Consider the following 13,814-nt stretch of genomic DNA (forward strand, 5'->3'; position numbering starts at 1 on the left):
CCCTTGCCATAAATAAACTCCACAACAGAAGGAAGAAGCTGTTGCAAAAAAAGAGTAAAATCCCCTGATTGCAGGTCAACCTCAGTAAGAAGCTGAGATCACTCATAAAATTCTCCAAAGCTAGTTATGAAAATAAAATCACCACTAATTCTAAAGACAACCACAAAGCATTTTACAGCTATGTCAAGAATCTCAATGGCAACACTCATATCTGCTCTGAGCTACAGCACAATGGCACTAGATATACAGAACCAACTGGACGGTGCAGTGGTGCAGCGGTAGCATTGTCGCCTCACAGCGAGAGGTTCTCCGGTTTGCCTTCTGTGCAGAGTCTGCATGTGCTCCCTGCATTTGTGTGGGTTTCCTCTGGGTGCTCTGATTTCCTCCCACGTTCAAAGATATGCCTCTGGAGCATTTCTCCCCGGGCCTCCACTGAAAATTGGCTTTGTTCCAAGTCGGACTTTCCCGGTTAACAAATAATAAATAAATAAAATAATAATTAAATAAACTGATATTGCCAACATCCTGGCAGATAGGTTCAGTGCAAACTTCACCCCCCACAGGGCCCTTCTCTATACTGGAAGAATGCAAAGTCCCTGTAATCACGGAAGCACAAGTAAAGATTGCACTCTCCAAAACCAAGAACACAGCATCCATGGGACCAGACAACATCCCAGGCTGCGTTCTGCATGAACTACTGAACAAACTGGCACCTCACCTAAGTACCATGTTCAGTCATAGCCTCACTTCAAGCTTTGTGCCTACTGAATGGTGCGCAGTGACAGTTATCCCACTCCACAAAGGGGGTGCCACCACAGACCCCGAGAACTACCACCCCATTAGCCTGATGACCCTGGTCTGCAAGGCCATGGAACGTATCATCTTGGAGCTTATAAACAAAGACATAGGTAACATCCAAACTCTGGACCCCACTCAGTTTGGGGTTGTAAAAGGTAGATCATGTCTCCTAAACCTGACTGACTTCTTTGAAGCAGTTACCAGAGCCATGGACAAGGGTAAGGTGGTGCACACAACCTATCTTGACCTCGCCAAGGCTTTCGACACCATCCCCCAATCTGGAATTATAGCTAAACTCACTAAACTGGGCATAAATCCCTAAGTCACAAGATGGGTGGCCAACTGGCTCACTGACAGAACCCACACAGTGAAAGTAGCGCACTGCAAATCTGACTTCAGACCAATGACAAGTGGAGTACTACAGGGCTCAGTCCTGGGTCCTGTCCTGTTTTTCATCTACTTCTCAGAAGTCCAGGATAACACGGCAGGTCTTTGGCTAATGAAGTTCATGGACGACTGTAAACTAGGAGCCATAACAAAATCGCCTAATGATGTGGACATTCTACAAAGGGGCCTCACTTGAGACTGATCCTTGGTGTCAAAGTCATGGCCTCAAGCTAAATGCCAAGAAGTGCATTGTCATCCCCTTTGGGAAAAACACTGTACCCATGAACTATCACATAGGCGGTAGCCTACTAAACACCAAAAGTGTTATAAGAGACCTTGGAACACAGGTGGACAGTAGTCTCTCCTTTGATAATCACATCACCACAGTAGTCAGGAAATCCTTCTATGTGGCACACCTCATCACAAAAGGGTTCTCCTCTAGAAAAAAAAGGTCATTGTTCCTCTCTACTCATCCCTCATCAGACCCATTATAGAGTACAAAGCCCCATTTGGCATGTAACTCGCAAGACACCTACAACAACTGGAAAGGCCTCAGAAATACCTCACTAAGAGGATTACCAGCCTGAAACAGATGCCATATGCAGACCATCTAAAAAAAACAGCTCTACTCTGTCACACATCGTCTACTCAGAGGCGACCTCTGCCTAACATACAAAGCCATGTCAAACCCAGATCTGTTGGACATGCTCCACTTAAAGAAATCCCAATCTCTCCAAGCCATATGCTCCAGGGACCTAAACCTTGTCACCACAATAAGCAGAAAATGCTGGAGGGATAGATTCCTGTTCCAGAGACTTCCCATTCTCTGGAACAGACTACCCATTCATGTCAAGCAAAGCTCCTCTTTGGTCCTCTCTAAGAAAAATCTTGACAATTGGATGAGAAATAGGAAATTCACCCCGGGGATCACTGCTGTGGCTCTGCTCAACTGGAGCACAGGAAAATAACTTTCTTGGGTGGCAATAGCCATGGAACTTTTTTTGGCTAGGCTTATATAAGCCCATGGGCCGATAGCCTAGTACCTACCTATGAATCTATGAACTTATAACATTTCCTATATCTACTTTTAATCTCCTATATAAAATTTTGGTACAAGTCGTGGACCAACCCTCATTTGCCGTTACCATATACCAGTCTGTCCTGCAGTTAGTATATAATTAAGAAATGGTATCCATTCCTTTCATCCTATCACTATTCAGAAATTCTAATGTTTCACAAGTTCCTGTTTGCCTCTGCTTCAGCCACATCTTCATTTCTACCGCCCATCAGCAACACCCACAGGGGTCAAGGCGATCCCATATTGCTTTAAATTATCCTTCTCTGTCTCTCACCATCATAAGCATTGCATTCACTTAATAAAGCAGTGTATCCATGACTGGCACATACATTTAAAATGCACATGTAATTCATTCAAGGTGCCAGAAGTCATCATGTTACCTATCCAATGGGTTGGGGCTAAATGAAACCATTCAAAATGTCATCAACTCCCATCGTGTTAAATATTATATACACCATACAATGAAATCACCCAGACTGACAGTATAATCTTCAAGCCAATAACACAAAAGTACTAATTCCTTCAAATATAAGCCCCAGGAGAAGTAAGAAGAACCCCCCAGCAGAAATACCTTCTGATGGAGGCAAGAGGGCTAACCCTGAGTAAAAGGAAAGAAATTACTGGGAAGCCCAACACAAGCTCCACTTTAGCCTTACTGCTGTGTGTACAATATGTATATATCCAGGATAGGGCAGAGTAACAAATATGTATACTATGTATATATGCAGGATAGGGCCGAGTAAGAAATCCCTGTGCTGTCAGCGATGAGAGAATCACATATCTTCTTGCTGTCCAACTCACCATTCGACTAGTTACAGGGTTATGTCTGTGTGAACAAGTTAGCAGGCTAAAATACAGAGAAGATTGTAACACAGGACATAAAATCATAAAAGTAAAAAAAAAAAAGAAGAAGAAATAATTGGTTTTGGGTCTGTTCTTAAAATGGTCAATCACATTAGTTCAAAGATATTTAAAATAAGTTTAAGATTTATATTATAGACCAAGGCACTGACCTAATACTAGAGTGGTTACTACAATATTAAAATTAGGTATTTGGAATGCATGATTTAGGAGACACTGCTAAAAATACTAGATGCTGGGACAAAAAGAATGAAAATTAATGGCCAGTAGTCTAATTAATAAATTGAGAAGTGGGCTTATTTCTGGATTAAGACTGTATCTGAATGTGATGACTGTTAAGACATCTAACATGCAGCCAGCCTTTAGCATTTGGAAATGACCATCTTTTCCCTTGTGCTTCAAGTAAGCATGTGGTTTGGTCAGTGATTTCAGTAAAGATATTTTAAAAGCAAATAATATGCAAGTACATTTTCATATGTCATGAACAGCAATTCCCTGCATTAATCAGATGTCTTTTCTTATCTCTGGATGTCATTATTTTAGCTGTGAGGATCTGTGCCCACCCGGTAAGCATGGCTCCCAGTGTGAAGAAAGATGCCCTTGTCAAAATGGCGGTGTGTGCCACCATGTGACTGGAGAATGTTCCTGCACCCCAGGCTGGATGGTAAATTACTGCAATTTGCATGGTCACCTACATCCTAATAGTCTAGCTTAGAATTAGTTATATTTAGTAACAGTATTTACAAATGAATACTTTATATCCAGTTATTTTTTAATTGAATTTAAAGTTACTTTCAACAAACGTTTGTAATTTCCTTGTAATGTGAAAAATATTTTTTTTTATTTTTATTTTTATTATCGATAGGTTTCTTCCTTCTGTTAGGGCTCCTTCCAAGCCCATCTTCCACCTTTCCTAAACAAAAGTCTTTACAATCATCAGCCTTTTGACCAGTTTTCATACATGTCACTGCATTTCCTTAGGAAATAGATTGCTTGGCTTATGAAAGTTTCTCCTAAACTGAAGTTGACATCTTCAATGAAATTCTTGAGGGCATAAGAATTGTTGGTACAGTACATTCAATCTGTGTTTCCCCTTCATCCTGTGAAACTGGGCTGTTTCAGAGATGCCCCCACACCCCACATAACATCAGTATGTATGAAACCCATGCGGGTTGGTTCTAGTCCATACTTTCTGTAATATCCGTAAGCTGACTAACATATGTTTTGCTCACTGCACATCAGTCATGCTTTAGAGTCACTCAGTTGTCACAGGATGAGTAAGAGAGGGTGGTTATGCAGCTGTCAACAATCCTGTTCACTAAGTCTTCTAAAGGCCTTGCATCATTAACACCACATATATAATTAAATGTAACATGCAAAATGTCAAATCTCAGTGCTGCATACTATGATACTGGTGTAATATTATGAATATGAAGGATGAAGGATTCTGACTATTGTCTGCATATTTAATTTTAGTCATCAATAGCATTTAAGAAAATGGAATGTAACTGTTTGAGCTAAAAAAAGAGAGATATTCAAATATTATCTCAAGACAGTTTCAGGAACATTTGGTCAGTGAAGAACACCTTTTATGTCCCATTTGGTGTGGCATATTGTCACTGACCTAAAAGGCAACAGCATGCTTTAAAAGTGAAGGTTCTGCTCTGAAAATCTTGCATAGTACTAGAAGTGTGACTTGTTCTCCCTTGTCTTTGGTGTACTATGTAGGGCACAGTCTGTGGTCAGCCTTGCCCTGAGGGAAGATTTGGAACAAACTGCTCTCAGGAATGTCAGTGTCATAATGGTGGAACATGTGACTCAGCAACAGGACAATGTCACTGCAGCCCTGGTTACACAAGAGAACGGTAAGAAAGCCAAATAAAGTCTGCTGTTCAAATGAATGCCAGTGCATGTAACTGCATGTATTTTTGCTAATGTCTAATAACTCAAGAAAAGCTGAAATGCTGTTCATTCACTGTAGTTTATTGCTAATCTGTGCTTTTTATTTTGCAAACCTGCTGTGTATATGATGGAAATGGTTCATAAAGCTGAAAGAGTTGTAAGGGAATGGTTATAAAGTTATTGTGGCACGAATGTTGAACATCGAATTTGTCATTTTGCTTTCTTTATGTATGCCTCAAGACTTCCCTAAGTGCTGAGTGTGTTTAGTTATACTGGCAAAGTGAAGGAAGCTATAAAGTTAATGATAATATACTTCATTGGCATAAATAAATTCCTTTCAGTTATCAAGAAAAGCTCAGACATATGCTTACGGTGACTGTATATGTTTGGTAGTTTCCATTCATCTCTGCACAATTCTGCAGCCTAGTCAGTGGACACAGAAATGCATAAAAACGAAAACATAATTTTCCTGTCTTTAAGATGGCATCATTAGAGCAACATTCTCCTAACAGGCTTGCTTTTTTATCTGAATGGAGAGAAGCATGCTTCCATATAACTACCATACAGAGTTTTCTGATATCAGAGTGTAGGCAAAGAGAAAGAACTTGGGGGGGGGGGGGTTCCTAAATGAAAGACCAGCAGTGGTAGAGTTTTTAGTAGAATCTAGAACACAAACTGCCATTAGAAAAGGAATAATTAGTAGAGCATACAAAATATTGCACGATAACTGTAAGAGTCAGTCAGAGTAGGTTAGAAAGGATTGGGAAGAGAGATTTGATAAGCAATTCACAAAGAAACAATGGGAGATATATGTATGATTCCCTAATATGCAACAAAGTCTAGAAGATTTAGGATGTTTGCTTGGAAGTGTTTACATAGGTATTTTTATACCCCAAGTAGATTCCAAAGAATTTTTCCTCAGGTAGACAACAAATGTTGGAGGTGTGACAGGGAAGAAAGATGTAATTGGGAACATGTTTTCTGGGAGTACAGAGAGTTGGCAGACTTTGAGGATTCCCTGTGGGTTGCACTGTCAGAGATGCTGGGTGCCCATATTGGTGTAACGAGGGAGATGATTTTCCTGAGCTATGATACAGAATCGGAATTGCCTAGACTTGGTAAGGCCTTGCTGTGTCTAATTATGGCAGTTGCCAAAAAAGCATTTACTAGAAAATGGAAATCAAACTCCACACCAACTAGACTAGAAGTAGGGAATATAATGACAGAGATAAAACAACTGGAAGTGAGATGTTTAGAAAAGGGGCAAGTGCAAACTACATAAGAAAAAATGGGAATTGTGGGAACAATACATACAGGGGAGGAATGAGGTTTAAAAGAAGGCAGGACTTACATGATATATGTAATATTTGACTGAAAATGATTGGGTAGATTATAAGTGATGTATAATATTTGCAACTGGGAGTCTGTCAGTATGGTCTGTGATGTAAAATGCTTGCAAACAGGATTGTGTCTGTGTGGTTTGTTTTCATTTATAGAAATGTATGATTGCCTATGCCGTAAGTGATGGTTTAATAAAGATGTTTCTTGTTTGAAAAAAAAGGTGCAGAATCTAATAATTTCTGTAATATTGTTTAGGTTACATGAGGTATAGCAATATATGTGAAGCATAATGTTTGTAAACGTGAACTTAATATAGTTTAATTACTTTTATATAAATGTAATTTGCCTCTGTCACAAGTGATAATTCAGTAAAGGTGTTTAAAATAAACAATTCTTTCTCTTAGTCTGGCGAATAAGAAACTTGTAAAATTTTCTGTAAACTGAATTCTGACAAATTTGCTCCTTGTCAGGTGTCAGAATTTGTAACATTTTTTTAATAATATGTTAGTTCCAGTTCATCTATCCCATGGACTCCACTTATGAAAGGAAAGGGGATGGGACGAACTTTGTATGATTTTTTTGATGTCAAGATAGCTGCTTACATTGTAGAGCTATCATGAACAAGAATTTGTTTATTTTAGTAAATGGGTCAGCTATTCCAAGGTATGCCTTACCTGAGTTAGGTAACTATAGTCTGCATCACCTTTATTTCAAGATCACTCAACTACCCACTAACGTGATGTTAAAGGCCCATCTTAAATGACACCTCTTACAAGGCTGAGGGCAGAATATCTATGCTAACCAGTACAGTCTGCCACAAATAGGACTCTATACTGTAGTATGCCTAAAACTGCTGTTGCATTGTGTTATAGTTATCTGTACAAGTTTACAGTGTTGTGCAGTAGCAGTCTACGCCTAGTGAGCAAACAGCTGTTGTTTTCCCTGGGAATGATATGTGTCTGTCTGTACACTGCTGACCAGAAGCATTTCAACCACATAATGACCTAGGGGGAACTGGCAATCGAGTGGGCTATACTTCTACAATGCCACATTTACATGCCTGATTACTACATTTACATCTTATTGCCTAGACTACAGAATAAATCAGAAACATGGACAAAACCCAACATGTAAGAAGCATTACCACATCAGATCATCAGTTTCTTCATTCACAGGTGATGATTTGAACCAGAAATCAATTAACCTCACCCCTCCAAAAAAGCAATATCAGAAAGAATAAACAGTAAATATAATTTAAGAGGGCCTTAATTCTCCAGAAAAATCTGTCAGTATTAGCCCAGTATTTTGGCAGCAGGGCCATCAAATTGTTTACTGGGGAGACAGTAGTTTCTGTTAAAATCTCAGGATTATAGTCTAGGACAGGACAGTTGTGAATCCTGTAATCAAAGATTGGTAACATAAGAGCAGCTTTACATATCGTCAAGCAGAACCCAAACTACAGCTCTGGTTTATAATCTAATATGGAATATGACCCTTAGAACATAATAGCCCAGTTACAGATTTTGCTGAGTGATAACATGCTTAGTTTTCATCCAGTTTCTCTTATTCATCCTGTTCTGCTGCTTTTCAGAGTCTGTACTTTCTGAGTACCTCCCATCCTTTTCTCCACCACATCATATAGCATGATGTAGCATGATGTATTATGATGTGTAGCATGATATAGCATGATGTAGTATAATGTAGCAGAATTTGAATAAGAGAGTTGCATATTTATTACTTTTTTTTTGCTTACGTATGTCATTTCAGGATGTGCAGAAAAGCATTAACAACAAGTAGTTACAAGGTGTGCTGTCTAAGAACCTGCATTGTATGGGGTTAAGGGCTACATTCTGTAAGTGTGCTTACAATTCCCAAAATTCTTGCTACATACTTGCTGGTAAGATATTTATGTGTTGTACAAACAGTACATGTATCTTCATACTCTCCTCCCACTCTTGTAAAAAATAAACTTAAACTCCACCGCTTTCTCTCCTGTCAAAAGATTCCCACATTCCACCTCAATAAAGCTAATCTATGACAATTTGTACAGCATAAGTTCATAGGTCAACAGGTGTTCAGGCTAATGACCAATAGGGCCTTTTTAAGCCTAGCTATACATCCCACATCTCTGACAGCTTCTGGTACCCTTGATAAGTTTTAACAGGGGCTTGGGAGATAAAACATTTACAAGCAGGGGCATGGGAGATGAACCATTTACAAGGCTGCCTGTGTCCATTAGAAACATAGGTGCCAAACCGAGGATGAATGTCCTGGTTCCCCATCCAATTGTCCAAGTTACATTTGAATCAGGTTAGGGAGGAATGCTGCTTCACATGGATGTGGAGTCTGTTCCAGAGAAGGGGTAGTCTTTGGGAAACACACCAGTCTCTCTAGCAGGTCCTATTTATATCACAGGCAAGGTTTAAGTCTTTAGAACATGTAAATCAATGTGTGTGTATATACGTTTAAGAAGCTATCCAAGGGCTTGCACTAGAGTATAAGTACTGAGCACTTGCAAGCCTGACTGCCATTTTGTAGTTAGCTGTTGAGATGTGAACATGAATGTATGTAAGCTCTGTTTGTTAGTTTGTTAGTATTTAAAAATGCTGCTATCCATCTTGATGTGTTTGTATATATTAAAGCATCTGAAAGAAACCCCAAGCCTTCTTATTATTTGTAGTAGAGACAAGTAAGTTACATGGTGTTAGAAGCAGCATGTGTAAAGGACATGGTGAAAGAAACGACATATCTAAAGGGCCTAAAGTCAGAACTGGAATACTAAAGGGGCATGAAGTTTAAAACGGCTTGGTGAAAACAATTTAAGGCACTTATCCAGTTGTTGGTGGAATATACAGCAGTGGACCATCCCAAAACTGTCCACACTTCATAAAACAGGTGAGAAACAAATTTCAGGTATAAATCTTGCACTATTTCTTTTTTTTGCATAATATGAAACAAGACATTGAGAGAGCACTTTCTTCTTGTTCAGTATGTAATAAGACAAAGCCTCATCAACTGAAAGAACCACTTCAGCTTAACCAGATGCTGGAAATACCTTGGTCAACAGTACCCAGTGATATCTTCGAGTGGAATGGTCAACATTATTTGGTGTTAGTAGACTCTTACTCCAATTGGCTCAAGATTGACTTACTTCCTAACCTAGCATCTAATACTGTCATTACTAAGATGAAGCATCATTTTGCTGTATATGGAAGTCCACACAAAGTTATTTCTGACAATGGCGTGCAATTTACAAGCCAACAGTTCAAAAGATTTGCTGAAGAATGGGACTTACTCATGTCACAAGTAGTCCAGAGTACCCACAGTCAAACGGTTTGGCAGAATGTGCAGTTCAAAGTGCAAAGCAGTTACTTGAGAAGTCAAAACAACACAATAGTGATGTTTTTCTTGAATCTCTTGAATCGCAGAAATGTTTCTTGTGATAAACATCTTGGTTCACCTGCTCAGAGACTTCTCTTGAGATAAACCAGAAGCACATTACCACTCAGTAGTCAATTGTTGGTTCCATGTGTCAAGAACAACAAATCAGTGAAAGCCAATCTGTTGAGGAAACTCCTATCCCAGAAGTCTTACTACGATAAAACGAGTAGATCACTCAATCCATTATGAGCAGGAGAAGTAGTAAGGATGCAAACGTTCAAAGGTCATGATCAGATTGGTCTCATGAAGAAAAATGGTCCAGGGCCAAGATCGTACATTACAGAATCTGAAGGAGAAACTTTTAGCTGGAATCAGAAACATTTGAGACCGGTGTCCAAGCCTATACCACAGCAGATAGCCTGTGAGAGAGTGTCTTTATATCAGAGCGAGTTGTCCAGTGTTCCAATTCCAGAGGAAATTCCTGTTCCTATGATGAATCCAGAAGTTCTTGATATGAGTTATGCACTGCAGTGTCCCTATTGCTAAATCTAGTCCCAGCTGTTATGCTATGAGATATGGTTGAATCTCTAAACCTTGTAGCAGATATGAAGCAACTTGGACATGAGCATTGTGTTTTGTTTCTAATATACATAGTAATGCATGCTTAGCTCTAATATTATTTTGCATGAAGGGCAATCTTTTGAAGAGGGAGGATGCAGATCAATGTGTATATACCTTTAAAAAGCTATCCAAGGGCTTGCACTAGAGTATAAATATTGAGTACGTGAGATCCTGACTGCTATTTTGTAGTTAGCTTTTGAGATATGAACATGTATGTATGTAAGCTCTGTTTGTTTGTGCATTCATATTTAAAGATGCTGCTATCCATCCTGATGTGTTTGTATATATATTAAAGCATCTGAATGAAACCCCAAGCCTTATTATTATTTGTAATAGAGACAAACGAGAGACAGAACAGATGTTCATCGTGTTTCACTGTTGCAGTCATTACACTTGGGTTATCCTGCTGGCAGGCGACCCGCAGTCGGCCTGAGTTCCAAAGTCTTAGTCCGGCGTCGGTTGCTGTCGCCTCTTCCCTGATGTCAGTGCGCCAGGGGTATAAAAGTAGCAACCGACGCCATTTTCTTCAGACTTTCTTGCCGTGCGGTGTCCGAAGCAAAAGCAATTCACAAGTGCCGGTCTGCTGACTCCTGAGATTTTCGAAATTGTGTTCCAGAACCGAAGTCTTCAATAAAGCTAAGTACCCCATTGGGGAAACTTTTTCTTGCTCCAGACCGATGTCAGTAAAAGTTAATAATTGTATTTCTTGTGGGAAGCAAATACCTCATAAGGACTTTCACTCTTACTGTATTCCTTGCCTAGACCCTGACCATGACGTTACCAGTTGTCGGGTTTGTGCTAGATTCAATAAATGCACTATTAAACGTCGTTTTGATTTTGCTTTACATTATTTTGGCCAAAGGTTTAATTACATAATGCTGTCGGAACAACCGACGACCAGAATTTATAAAAAACGCAAAGACAAAGAAAAGGACAGGCATTCGAGGTCCAAAACCGACGACGAAGCCTCTTCAAGGCCAGTCGCCGGTTCGCCGGTTCTCAGTGAGGTGCTTTCGCAGCCCCTGACACCCGCTACCTCAGAGCCACATGCCTTAACCGACAGCCATGTGGAGACACCGAGGCCTGTGGAAACTCAAGGTATTGGGCCTACGGAAACTATTCCTTCAGATGGGTTCAGAGCCGCTGAGCAGGCATCGGCTTCTGAGGGTGTTTTCAGACCTTCACAGCTTACAATTAAGCCCACTACAGCAGCCAAGGCAAAGTCAAAAACACCATTAAAGACAAGGAAAAAAGTACAGCATTCTCCTGAACAGTCATCCATGATAAAGAAACAGATGCTTAAAATGGCCGAAGACCTAATTACTTTAATCAGGGATTCCCATCCCCCTCCTGACAAAAAGGCCTAGGCAAGACACTGACTATGATTCCTCTGACCAGGTTTCCATTTCCTCTAATTCCTCTTCTTATCAGGGATATTCTCTCCCTCCCTATGAGGACTCTGATGCAGAAGAGTCTATACCTTCAGCCTCTCCGCATGTAGATTATTCTTTTGGGGAAACCCTGCACACCATGAGGGAGCATTTCCATTGGGAGAGCCAGGACTATTCAGAATCCAAGAAAAGGCTCAGAGACTTCCTTTTATTGCCTCAGAACAGGCCCCTAGCTATCCCCCTGTGCTTGATATTGTTGATGATGTTTTCTCTGAATCCAGTCTGTCTCCTGATTCTTTACCCCCTGCACCAGTCAAGCCAGACAGGTACTACAGGGTCCCTGACTCTCATACATTTCTTTACAAAAACCCCGCTGCAGACCCAGAAACAATTTCTCAAGGTCCTAAAGGGGTTAAGGCTTCCACTGCTAAAAATCCTGTCCCCTTGGATAGGGATTCCAGAGCTCTGGACAGATGGAAAAAAGTGTACACTTCTGCTTCTTTAGCTGTAAGGGCTTTAAATTGCCAGTTTCACATGCTTAAATATCAACAGTACCTCATGTCATTGTTAAAACAGAAAATAGTTTCAAATTCAGAAAGTCCTGACAGTAAGGAAATGCAGGATTTATTGCATGCAGTTGAACAAGTGGGAAAGCATACTCTGCAATGTGGTTTTGATTCATTAGAGGCTTCTTGTAGAGCCGCAGTTACAGGCTCTGTTATTCGAAGGCATGCTTGGTTGAAGGAACAAAGTTTACCTGACCATGTTAAAGTAAAATTAATGGATGCTCCACTACAGCATGATACTTTGTTTGGTGTTAAGGCAGAGGAGGTGTTAAAGAAAATGGAGGATAAAGCAAAATCAATGCAGACAGTGAAGGATTTCTTACAGGTTCAACCACCTAGATTTAGCAGAAAGTGGCCTTCAAAAAATTGGTCCTTTCCAGTGTCAGACAAAGACAAAGAGGCAGATACAGACACCCAAGAGGTAGATCTCAGCCCCAAATCTCCTATAGACCTAAACAATGGGGTGGTTCGGCCCCCAAAGGAGGGGAAGACAAATCACAACCTTATAGGAAACAGTCCCAATGACTTCTCTCTACAAATACCAAGCACTTACCTTTTGGCAGCACCCCTAGGGGGAAAGCTAGCACTTTTCTCAAAAAATTGGCACATGATCACCCAGGACCAATGGGTGCTGAATATTGTTTCTCAGGGTTACAGGTTCCACTTCCACATGCTTCCAAAATCAAAAGGTATGCCAAACCTGCCACAAAATCAATGGGCAGAGGTGCAAAATCAGATTGCTGCTCTTATGGACATAGTAGCTATTCAAAGAGTTCCACAGCAAGAACAGGGACAAGGATTTTACTCAAGACTTTTCTTAGTACCCAGAAAGGACAAAGCCTGGAGACCAATACTGGACCTGCCAGCCCTAAATACTTTCCTGGATATTCCAAAATTCAAAATGTTAACACTTCAGCAACTTCTGCCCATGCTGGGCAAGAAGGCTTGGCTAGTTACTTTGGACCTCAAGGAGGCATACCTGCATGTCCCAATCAGACAATCGTGCAGAAGATACCTCAGATTCATATCAGGCTTAATGCATTACCAATTCTCTGCACAGCCTTTTGGCTTATCTACTGCACCCAGGGTCTTAACAAAATGCCTGGCACCAGTAATTGCATTTTGCAGGCAAAAAGGAATTCAAATATATCCCTACTTGGATGACTGCCTTATTCAAGCAGAGAGCAAAGACATTCTTCTAAAGCATCTGACGTTTGTAAAAAGATTACTAATACACAGTAAATGAAAAGAAATCAAAACTAGTGCCCTCTCAAGAGATAATATTCCTGGGTGCAAGCTTAAATACAACTACCAAGATGGCTTATCTCATGCCAGACAAACAAGGGTAACTGACTCATAGGTTCATAGGTTGGTACTGGGCTATCTGCCCGAAGGCATATATTAGCCCAGCCACGTTGTACGGTATTCACCACCCCTTTAGTAGTTCCCTAGACCCTTGTACTAGCAGCTAGTACCCTTGGCCCCTAT

General features: G+C 40.3%; 1 protein-coding gene across 1 annotated transcript in view; it reads left to right on the top strand.

Moving 5' to 3' along the window:
- The window catches only part of MEGF10 (multiple EGF like domains 10), a 973,700-nt gene that overhangs the window by 527,106 nt on the left and 432,780 nt on the right, over nt 1–13,814 (top strand). The window contains exons 7-8 of the mRNA XM_044060794.1: nt 3,668–3,788; nt 4,853–4,989. Of these exons, the coding sequence (XP_043916729.1) occupies nt 3,668–3,788; nt 4,853–4,989 (258 nt within the window). The remainder of the gene's footprint in view (nt 1–3,667; nt 3,789–4,852; nt 4,990–13,814) is intronic.

The sequence above is a fragment of the Protopterus annectens genome, chromosome 2.part0, assembly GCF_019279795.1.
Source record: "Protopterus annectens isolate FY-2018-M chromosome 2.part0, PAN1.0, whole genome shotgun sequence".
Classification (NCBI taxonomy): domain Eukaryota; kingdom Metazoa; phylum Chordata; order Ceratodontiformes; family Protopteridae; genus Protopterus; species Protopterus annectens.